This window comes from Orycteropus afer, unplaced genomic scaffold (assembly GCF_000298275.1).
Source record: "Orycteropus afer afer isolate SDZICR_OR568_19922 unplaced genomic scaffold, OryAfe1.0 scaffold00262, whole genome shotgun sequence".
Lineage (NCBI taxonomy): Eukaryota > Metazoa > Chordata > Mammalia > Tubulidentata > Orycteropodidae > Orycteropus > Orycteropus afer.
The window spans coordinates 4284156-4296434 of NW_006921849.1; the positions used below are offsets into that span (position 1 = coordinate 4284156).

The window sequence follows — 12279 nt, forward strand, 5'->3', positions numbered from 1 at the left end:
TCTAACAGCATTCCCTCCCCTCCCCTCCCACCCCTGGTAACCAACAAAGAAAATGTCCTCCAATATATAAACCTTTCCTTAACTTCAAAAGGTATTCTTGATTCCCTAAGTTCACAATCTAAATGTATGACATCACTGGATCACTCCATCTCTAAAGAATGACATAAACTAGTGATGGAAGTGACAATTTTTTTTTTTTTAACTTTTACTGTAGTAAAAACAGACAGGAAGACATTTGCTGAAATAACTTCTTCATTTAGAGCACAGGGATACTGATAACATTTTTCACGTTGTGACAGTATTGTTGTTGTTATGTGCCGCCGAGTCGGACCCAACTCATAGCGACCCCTTCTTGGGTTGCCGAGGCAGTATCACTATGGAAGTAGATTGCCCAACCTTCCTTCCATTATTGCTATCCTTTTCCAAAATATTCTACCACCATTAGCATAAACTACCCCACAAACAAAAGTTTCCCCTTCTCCCCTCCCTCATACTTTTAACAAAACAAAAACAAACTCACTGCCATTGAGTCTTTTTTTCCAACTCATAGCGACCCCTACTTGGGTTTCTGAGGCAGTATCTCTACGGAAGTAGATTGTCCAGTCTTCTGGTGGTTTTGAAGTGCCAGCCTTCTGGTTAGCAGTCAAATGCCTTAGGCACTATGCCAGAACTCCCTCATACCCCTGGTAACCACTAATAATCTTTGGTTTCTATAAGAAACCATATAAGGGCCTCTCCTCTCTTCCCATCCCTGATAAACCAACAAAGAAAGTTTCCTCCTATATAAACTTTTCCTCGACTTTACTTATCTTTCTGTAATTGACTTATTAGACTCAGCATAATATCTTCTAAGTTCATCCATGTTATGCAGTGCTTTGCAGATTCTACATTATTCTTTACAGTTGCATAGTATTCCATTGTGTGTATGTACCACAGTTTGTGTATCCATTCCCCGTCGGTAGATGGGCACTTAGGTTGTTTACATCTCTTTGCTATTGTGAATAGTGCTGCAGTGAACATGGGTGTGCATATATCTGTTTGTGTCCTGCTTCACTTCCTTAGGATATATACCTAGTAATAGGATTACTGGATCAAATGGTATTCTAGTTCCAACTTTTTAAGGAAGAGCCATACCAGTTTCCACAGTGGCTGTATCATTTTACAGTCCCACCAGCAGTGTATGAGAGTTCCAATCTCTCCACATCTTTGCCATCATTTGTTGTTTTCTGTCTTGTTGAACTTTGCTATTAATGCTGGGGTGAGATGGTATCTCATGGTTGTTTTGATTTGCATCTCTCTAATTTGACTGCTACTCAGAAGGCTGGCAATTCAAACCCACCAGCCACTCCTCAGAAGGAAGAGTGTGCAATCTACTTCTGTAGAGATACTGCGTTGGAAACCCAAGGAGGGGTCGCTATGAATCGGAATCAACTTGACGACACTGAGTTTGGTGTTTTTAATGGCTAATGATCGCGAACATTTCTTCATGTATTTGTTGGGAGCCTGCATACTTTCTTTGGTGAAGTGACTCTTCATGTCTTCTGCCCATTTTTTAATTGGATTGTGTGTCTTTTTGATGTTGACATGTTGGAGTTTTCTATTTATTTTGGAGATAAAGCGTTTGTCTGATATGTCATTGCTGAGTATTTTCTCCCACTCTGTAGGTTCTCTTTTTACTCGTTTGGAGAAGTCTTTTGATGCATGCAAGAATTTAATTTTTTGAAGTCCCAATCATCTACTTTATCTTCTGCTGTTTTGCATCTTGGGTTATGCCATGAAGCAGGGCTCCAAAGTTTATCCTATTTTTTCTTTCATGAACTTTATAGTTGTAGGTTTCACATTTAAGTCTTTGATCCATCTAGAGTTCATTTTTGTGTATGGTATGAGGTACTGATCTTGTTTCATTTTTCTGCAAATGGATAACCAGTTCTGCCAGCACCATTTGTTAAAGAGACTATATCTTCACCATTTAATGGAGTTTGGCCCTTTGTCAGAGATCAACTGACTATAGATCGATAGACTGATATCTGGGTTCTCAATTCTGCTCCACCGGTCTACGTGTCTGTTGTTGTACCAGTACCAGGCTGTTTTGACAACTGTGGCTCTGTAAGTAGGTTTTGAGATCTGAGAGTGTGAGCCTTCTACTTTGTTCTTCTTCAGCACTACTTTGCTTATCCAAGGTCTGTTTCCCTTCCATATAAAATTTTGTTGTTGTTGTTGTCATGTGCTGTCGAGTTGGACCTGACTCATAGCAACCCCTCCTTGGGTTTCTGAAGCAGTATCACTACAGAAGTAGACTGCCCCACCTTCCTTCCGAGGTCCATATAAAATTAGTGACAGGTTTTTCCATGTCTTTAAAGAATGTGGATGAAACCTGGATCAGGACTGCATTGAATGCATAGATTGCTTTGGGTAGTACTGACATTTTCACAATGTTAATCTTCCTATCCATGAAGATGGTATGTTTCTTTAATTTATGTAGGTCTCCTACAGTTTCTTGTAGTAGTGTTTCATACTTTTTCTTTGTAGAGGTGTTTTGTGTTCCTGGTAAGATTTATCCCCAAATGTCTTATCATTTAGTATCTATTGTAAATGGTATTGATTTCCTTTTCACAGACCTCTTCGCTTGTGTAGAGGAATATAACTGATTTTTTATGTTGATCTTGTATTCCTGCCACTATGGTAAATAGTTCCAGTAGTTTTCCTGTTGAGTCTCTTGGGTTTTCTATATATAGGATCCTATCATCTGCAAATAGGGATAGTTTTACTTCTTCCTTACCAACTTGGATGCCTTTGATTTCCCTTTCTTGCCTTATTGCCCCAGCTTGGACTTCTAATAAAGAGCTCTGGTGGCACAGCGTCTAAGGCATTTGACTGCTAACCAGAAGGTTGGTGGTTCAAACCCACTAGACATGCTGTGGAAGGAATAATGGGCAGTCTACTTCTGCAAAGATTTACTGCCTCAGAAACCCAGTGTGGGTTGCTGTGAGATGGAATCAACTTGATGGCAGCGAGTTTGGTTTTTGGTTTGAAGACTTCCAATATAATGGGGAATAGAAGTGGAGATTGATGGAGGGCATTCTTATCTGGTGCCTGTTTGCAATGAGAATGGTTTCAGTCTCTCTCCATTGAGAATAATGTTGGCTGTTGGTTTTGCATATACACCCTTTACTATGTTGAGGAACTTCCCTTCTATTCCTATTTTTCTGAGAGTTTTTATCAGGAATGGATATTGGATTTTATCAAATGCCTTTTCTGTTATCTATTGATATGATCATGTGATTCTTTTCCTTTATTTTCCTTATGTGATGGATTACACTGATTATTTTTCTAATGTTGAACTATCCTTGCGTACCTGGTATGAATCCCACTTGGTCATGATGTATTATTTTTTTTGATCTGTTGTTGGAGTCTACAGGCTAGGATTTTGTTGAAGATTTCTGCATCTATATTCATGGAGGATATTGGTCTGTATGTTATGGGTCTGTCCATTTCTTCTAGGTTTTCCAATTTGTTGGAGTACAGTTCTTCATAGTATGTTGGTATTATTCTTTTCTGTTGGTTTTATTGCGATATCACCCCTTTCATTTCTTATTCGTGTTATTTGCATCTTCTTTCTTTTCCTTTAAGTTTGCCAGTTGTTTGACATTTTCAATGACAAAATGTAGAGATGGGTCCATAGCATTCAATCACTAGTGTTTTGTATGCCAGTAACTTCTCTTCCATGTTTCCATTTCTCACAGCCAGAATCAGACCATTTAACAAGATATTGAAGTCCTTCCTCCAAGCCTAATATGTCACTCAACCATGAAAATAGTGGTGTGCTTTTCTAAAACGATTATCAATGATGTTCAAAGAAAAGTCTGTCTTTCTATCTCCTCCCTTTTCTTATACTGACTTCAGAGAATCTGCCAATAGCTATGCTCATAGACTGGATTATTCTTCAGCTCTCCCCTCCACTCTCTTCCCCTTCTCACCGTGGACAGGGGAAAATTCCTCACCCCACAGATCTTGGTCTGGCTTAGTCATGTGACTTGCTTTGCTCCAATGAACTGTTAGCACAACTTGTGGTTCTTGTTGTCTGGTGGTCAGCCACAGTATTAGGATAGCAGTAAGTTATTAACACAATTAAGCATCCTCCTCATCTTTTATTTCTTTATATAACTGGGGGTTTAAAAGAAGTTTTGAGTCACTTCCTGACCAATCTAAACTGTTTACTTACTAACCAAGAAAATATTGTTCTGCTTTTTTCTAATTTCATCTTGAACACATAGGTAAATCCTGTAATATATAAGCTATTCATAAGTTCATATTACTTATTTACTTAGATCTTAGTTTTATTGAGTAGAGAGACACCTTTTTTTTTTAAATGTCTGTGTTCCTGAATTATTTAGAACGATGCTTTGTTGTTCTTGTGGTTATGTGCCATTGAGTCAGACCCGACTCATAGCGACTCCTCCTTGGGTTTCTGAGGAGGTATCACTATGGACTATGGATTGCCCGTCCTTCCTTCCAAGGAGTGGCTGGTGGGTTTGAACCATCAGCCTTCTGGTTAGCAGTCAAGTGCCTTAGGCACTACGCTACCACAGCTGAGAAAATACCCCAAACATGTTAATCGAAGTCTCTGGTATCATATCCAGGCAGCAGAGCAAGCACCTCAGGATTTCTCACTGGCTTAGAGTAAGTGGAAAGGTTCTTAGATCATGCTGCCACTCACATATTCACCTTTTCAAAGTACTGATTTCTGGAAAGAAGTGCTTATATTCAATTCTAAAAGCCAAGAAAAAAAAAAAAACACCAAGTAAGCAATTCCCTAGAAAATATTAACAATAAAACCCCTTACCTTTTGGTGGAAAATAGGATTTGCTTTCTGCTTTGTGAGGCCAGTCTACGACCAGAGGCCCAAATCTTCTGAAGCTGGCTGTTATTTCATCTTAAGAAAAGTATAAATAATACGCATTAGGAATTAGTTTCAATGATTCCTTTCAAGAAATCCTGTATTTTATACATTATTCTGAAGATGTAATATTTAAAAGTGTCAAATATAGCCTAAGGTAAGCTAGAACAAAAACACTGAGAGTATGTCTACCATCTTTATTAAAATAATATGTAAAGCTTAGTATTTTACTCAAAATAAATTCAACTGGTTAAGTAGCACACTGGCTAGAATAAGCAATTCAATTTGAACTTCAAAACTTAACACTACTTTGTATGGATACTAATAGATTTACAGAACACAAAACCATAAATTGCACTAGCTGAGAAATATGCCAGTATTTTAATCACAAGTAAAAATATGCTGTTGTACGGGGAAAAGGTCTATTGAAACAAGATTTGAAAAGTTATAATGCTTATTAAATTTACTAGGCTCTGACATATGGCAGACAGTTTCAAAGAAACACATATAAGTCAAATCCAATGGCATGTTCTAAGTTTTTTCCTTACATCACTATCTTATTATACTGATTAATACTTAAGATCAGTTTGCACGTGTCTGACTCATAATTTAAAGAATTCCCTAAGTCTAGCAACATCTTCACACCTATTCCTTATAAACGAGAGGGACAAATTTCCTGCAACCTCACAAACATTACAAAGCTCCAGTATTTTCAATCTTTATCTTGAATTATTTTTCTTATGTTACTGCATGTGATGATCTCCACATAGTGTACAACCTGGATTTCCTATGTTCTTTCTCCATTTCTTGTTTGAGTTTTATAGCCTCTGTCTTATTCACGGACCACTTCTAAGAGTGCATTTGCCTTAAGTAAATTAACCTCTTCGCTGTGGTGCTTTGCAGATTTCGTTTCACGGTGGGTTTCCATTTATTTCATTTTGTGTGTGTATGTTAGGTCATACAAAAAGTTTTCAGTGTTGTTTATTCAAGTTAAGTTCTATATGTTAAAAAAGAGTAAGTCAGGTATGATGCAGAGGATGAAAATCTTACTTACAAAACAATGCTCACAGTAACAAAATGTACCATAAGGTATAAAGTGAAGAAAAAAATCAGAAAGTCATTTGTTCAACCAGCCTCCAGATTTCAATGGGTAACCAAAATACTTCAACAGAGATAGATTCCCACTCTGACTCTACAGATAAAAATTCTATACCCTCCCACCCCATTCTTATTATATTTCAGGCTTTTGTTTTTAAGCAAAGATTGTCACCTTACCTTCATCAATATCTGGAGGAAGACCACCAACAAAAACTTTTCGAGAGAAGCGCTCTATTCGCTCTCCATTTTGATGAGCTGAGTAACACGTGGGTGAATTTAAAACACCAACTTGATCATTATGGCCATCATCCAGCAAGCCATCGTCTATCGGAAAGAGGGAAGACCGACCTAAAACGTAAGAACAAAAGTAACTTGAATCTCAGATCCAAGAAAATGATACGTTATAGCTGGGCACAGAAATACCGGTGACAAATTCAAACTCTTAAAAAATGAAGGAAACATAGGTGTAAAAGAAATAATGGAAATTCAGATAGTACAAGGTATTAATTACTTGTATTAGTGAGAAGTAGTCTGATGAATGATTGAGAAATAAAGTCACACGACAACAATTATACAGCAAAAGAAATACTCAATTCCATTCCTCTTTTATGGACAACAGCAAGCACTGATGCATGGGGAGAGCTAGATTGCACATCCAACGAGAGAAACCTAGAAATCAGTGGAGAAAGGAAATGATACAGAGTAAATAGATAGGAGGGCACAAAAAAAAAAAAAAAAAAAAAAAACGCTTGCAGACGGTAAGAAGTGGACAAAGGGAATAAGCAGTATTTACATACAAGGTCTTCAATTAACTTATTACACGTGTCACTTACATGATAGGGTAGGACAGGGTTCTGCACATGAGCAAAACAGAACAAACGCATCCTCATTTGAGTACACCCTTATGAGTTGTCTTTGTATAGAGTACGGTCTGTGCAATAGCATATAGCAATCCTGTTGCTATGCTCAGCAGGGATTAAAAAAAAGTAATAATAACCTAATAAAATATAGTCCCCTGCTCTCTAGGAATGTACCTTATAGAAAAGCTAAGATCTCTACATGTAACTACCATGTATAGCTGTAAGAAAGTGTCAAAGTACTTCAGAGGAAGTATTTTGGAGCAAGAGGGTAGCTAATACAAGCGTACTATCTTACATCTCCAGTAAAATCAGACAGCATTTGCACTGAGAAGGAAAAGGTAATGATGCTCAGAGATTAAGTGAGAGCATTAGAGAGGGCAGGGTATTTACAGATGGAAATATTTGTGACAACATATTTTTAAACAAGTTTTTCAAGTGGAAGGAGCAGCATAAGTAGAAAAGAATGAATTTATTTAAAAAATAGGCAGTGGCCAAGATTGAATCATGTTCGAAACAAAGAGTAAAAGCTAGAAAATCATTTCCAGGAAGCCCATCAGATACAGGGGAATTCAAGTAAGATGGTAATTTTTCCTATAGGTGAATTGAAGATGAGAAGATCAAAAACTCAGCAAAAAGGATGGATGGTAGTGTTATCCAGCAGTATAATATAAGGGAAAAAAAAAAAATCCTGAAAGGGCAGAGTTAAGGAACATTAATGATAATTCCATTAACTGAAAAGAAGGACAAAATAAGTAACGTAAGAAATACTTTATATTCGTAAAGTTTCATATGCTGATAGGATGTTAAGAAGCAAATGTACTATAACCCACTGCCAACAAGTTGAGTCTGACTCATAGCAACCTGCACAGGGTTTCCAAGGCTGTCAATGTTTACAGAAGCTGATTGCCTCATCTTTCTCCCTCAGAACAGCTGGTGGATTTAAACCATCAATCTTCTGGTTAGTAGCCCAGTGTCTTAAATGTACTCCCCCCAGAGTTCCTTAAGTGTACTGTAGGAGTGGAGAGAAAGGAATTAAGTCATATTTCTGAGAAAAAGATTTGTAGTCAATGCCATGGAAGTGATAATTTAAGCTTCTTTGTAATATCACTGAAAGAAACTTCAGAGAGAAATGACAAGGGCAGTTCCTTAGGAAACGTACAAGGAAGTGGAATAATAAATGAGAAAGGGAAGAAGTGGTAAGTAAAGCAAGAGGGAAGTCAAAATACTGTGACAGAAATGCCAGAGAAAAAGAGCAAATAAAAAGGAAATGGATCGATTAAGTACCAAAGGGAGGGGTTAAGATAATTATAAAAACATGACAAATGTGTTAGAAGACATTCATGATCTCTGAAAAGAGCAGTTTTAGTCAAGTTGAGTGGAAGCGAGACTGCATGAAGTTAGTTTTATAAAGCACATAAGTCAAAACAAGACTCTTCTTTAGAAGTTTATTTTTAAAGGAAAAGGAGAATAAAAGAATGCAGGCAGGCTGATTTCCTTTCATGATCAAGTGAAGAATGTTTTAGGGATGAACAGACAATGCAAAATGCATACAGTCTATGTCTTTAGATATACAAGTAATAGATATTTAACATAAAATGTCATTAAGGTTATCATCTTGAAAAATGTAACCTGTAACCATGCAAGTGATGTAAACAAAAGCAATCCCAACTACGATGACCTGCACAGAACAGAGATGGTGGAGGAGAAGAAGCCACATGCTTGCTAGCTAGTTATATAGTAGAAATATGAATTTGAAGTTTGAAGACTCAGCAACACAAAGAATATATCTGGTAAAGGGAACAAATGTGAGCTACAGGTTCACACTCAATTTAAATAAGGTGCTCTCAAAGATACCCATTTTTATTGAGTAACTTTGTGAATGTTAATTTGACTTTTCAAACATCTTCGGTGTCATAAATAGGGAACACAGAAAATCAAATGTCAATATTCATTATGATCAATAGGAAAAAAAAGTTCTTCAAAAGGAAACTACTTTACTTGTAAAATGAATGTCATCAAGATCCATTAGAAATATTAACTGTGAATAATTGGCTAAACTTACTGAGGTTAGAAAACACGGAAACAAACTAGTAAATGATTCTGTAATTGAAAGGAATAAGATGAGGTAGAGAAAGAACATAAATAATAACTAGTTTTTGAAGAAAAAATGACAAATTCAAATTCTATGCTTATTTTAGACATACACCAGTACTTTATGAAGCGTTCCAGTTTAAAAGTGTCTCAACACACATAATTATGCAGTCCTATAAATACAATAAATAAAGTCTTTTTCACTTTTTGATAGACTTTAGCTTGAGAAGAAATACAGACCATGAATATTCAGATAGTATAAGGTATAAAAATAGAAATACCAAAGGCAACGACTAAAGAAATCACTTACATGAGCAATACCAGAAGACATGTGTTTCAACCATGTCTTTTAATTTTGTAGCACAGTGCCTAAGGCATCAGACTGCTGACTAGAAGGTTGATGGTTCAAACCCACCAGCCACTCTGCAGAAGGAAGACAGGGCAATCGACTTCCATAAAGGTTTACCACCTTGGAAACCCAATGGGGGTCACTACGAGTCAGAATCAACTCAATGGCAGTGTTTTTTTTTTTGTATAGTAGTTATGTTTATACTACAATAACTATATTACTAACAATAATATACTAATTATAATAACTACAGTTATTATAATTCCCATTGTACTGATAAAAAATCACTACAAAGTTAATCTGTTAACCAATGTTCAGCTGAACAAAGGATTTATAATGGAAAGGATCAGAACAGTTCACACAGTAGCCACAACTACTGAGAATGTTCCTCCTTCTAGAGGTTATAAAAGCTATGGTGTTAAACACTCATTGTAAAGAAGAGTTAACTGAATATATATCATTAAGAAAAATAAGACTTTTTACCTTGCCAATTATCCTTCTGCATAACCCAAATCCGTAGGACTACATAAAAGGTTGTTGTTGTTGTTGTTGTTATGTGCCGTCGAGTCAAACCCGACTCATAGCGACCCCTCCTTGGGTTTCCAAGGCAGTATCACTACAGCAGTAGGATTGCCCAACCTTCCTTCCGAGGAGTGGCTGGTGGGTTTGAACCACCAGCCGTCTGGTTAGCAGGCAAGTGTCTTAGCCACTATGCTACCAGAGCTCCCATATAAAAGGAGAACTACTAAAGTAGTTATATTTACCAAATACAGCACACTTTAAACATGTTTCTAGAAATAAATACACTAACACATACAGGTAGCTTATAGAAATGGTTTGTAAAAGTAAAATGAAATGATCTGCTTTGCTCCATGCTACTGAGTCAATGTGACTCAGTGGCCTCTGGACAACGGAACACCACACTGCCAGGCCTGCGTCACCCTCACAGCACTGCTGTGTTTGAGCCATTGTTGCAACCACTGTCGCAATCTATCTTACTGAGTGCTGAGAGAATTAGAGTTTGACTATAAAATGATTTGGACTAGGGGGTGTGTGTAACAGTTTTCAGCCCAAATTAAATGACCTTTTTCCATTTTTTCACCAAAACCAGACTGCTGCCACGTTCATATACTTCAAGAGAATGAACTAGAGTGATAACGAAAATAATACAGTCTGTGGGATGCGGCTAAAGCCACACTCAGAGAGAACTGTATAGTTCTAAATGAATATCAGAAAACAAGAAATCCTTAAAAATCAGTAATCTTAGTGTATACCATGAAAATCTAGAAAAAGAGTAATAAATACAAAGATGTAGGAGGAAAGAAATAAAGAAGTGAAATCAAAACACAGAAATTAGAGAAACAATAAAGAAAACCAGTAAAGCCAGAACTTTGGTTCTTTAAAAAAATCATTAATAAAAAAATTAACAAAGCTTTACAGCAAGGCTCATTAAGAGAGAAAGAAACCCAAAATTAATAATAGGTATGAAAAAGGGGACAGCACCATGGAACAAATTATGTTAATAAATTCAACATTTGAGAAAATGAACTAATCCCTTGTAAAACATACCTTTCAAATCTGGCATGAGAAGAACTCTAAAGTCTGAAGAGTTCTATTAAAGAAACAGAATCTATAACTTTGATTTAAACAAAACAATAAGCAAAACTTCCACAAAGAAACCCCAGGCATAGATAAGCCTCACTGGTGACTGGAGCAAACTTTTGAAGAAGAGAGAACATCAATTTTTACAAACACTCTCTGAGGATAAGGGCAGAAGGAAGTCTTCCCCAATGGTTTTATAAGGTTACCAAGACTCTGTTACCAAAACCTGACAAGAACAGTACAGACAAAGTAAACTACATATGAGGTTCTCCCCTATCAGCCTACATGTGAAAATCCTAGAGAAAAATATTGGCAGAGTGAATCCAGAAAAGAGGAAAACAAATCATGCCTAAGTAGAGTCATCCCTGAAATTCAAGGTTGGTTTGACATTCAAAACTCAACATAATTAATAACATGAACTAAATGAAACAAAAGCACCATAAAATCATTTAAATGGATATTGAAAATGCAAGTCATTCATGATTTAAAAGAAAATCATTCATGATTTAAAAAAACACTTCTCAGCAAACGAATAGAGAACTTCCTCAATCTGATAGTTGATAGCGTTAAAAAGCCCTGAACTAATTTCTTTACTGATCAACTATCAAGTACTCCCACCCCCGCCCCTCAGGTCTGAAGGATGTTCCCTCTCATTCTACCCACCATTGTAGAGATGTATAAACCAGTGTAATAAGAGGAGAAAAATAAAGTCACAAATATTGAAAAGGAAAGAAGTAAAAATATCTTAATTTGCTAAGAACACAATAGTACCAGTTTTGATTACCAGTTTTGATTCAAAGGAACACAACTACTAGATATAAGTGAATTTAGCCAGGGCACAAATGCAAGTCAATTTATAAAAATCAATTTATTTCTAAATAATTGGGGGAAAAATAATTCCCCTTTCCATGTTATCAAAAATCATCATATACTTAGGAATAAATTTAAGGAAAGCTATGTAAGATCTCCACACTGAAAATCACAAAAATTTGCTGAGAGAAATTTTGTAAGATTGATAAGAAATGGGTCAATAGGAGAAATCAATGACAGATTGCAGTGCTTCCCTAAATTACCTTCTCTATAAAATTACTACAATTACATTCAAAATCACAGCAGTTTTGTTTTCTAAAATTTGTGATTAATCAAAGGGCCAAGAAAATCACACAAAAGAACAAAGTTGGAGGATTTACACTACCAGATTTCAAGGCTTACTAACTAGCTATTGTTAATAAAACTATGACACTGTTATAAAAGATGTTGCTGTTGTTAAGTGCCATCGAGTCGTTTCTGACTCATAGCGACCCCATGCACAGCAGAACGAAACACTGCCCGATCCCGCGCCAGCCCCACAATCCCTGCTATACTTGATCCCATCATCGCAG

General features: G+C 36.5%; 1 protein-coding gene across 1 annotated transcript in view; it reads right to left on the reverse strand.

The window, feature by feature from the left end:
* The window catches only part of CPEB2 (cytoplasmic polyadenylation element binding protein 2), an 86624-nt gene that overhangs the window by 12780 nt on the left and 61565 nt on the right, over window positions 1–12279 (reverse strand). Inside the window, exons 8-9 of the mRNA XM_007950087.2 lie at window positions 6173–6343; window positions 4844–4933 (exon numbers count right to left, since the gene is read on the reverse strand). Of these exons, the coding sequence (XP_007948278.1) occupies window positions 4844–4933; window positions 6173–6343 (261 nt within the window). The remainder of the gene's footprint in view (window positions 1–4843; window positions 4934–6172; window positions 6344–12279) is intronic.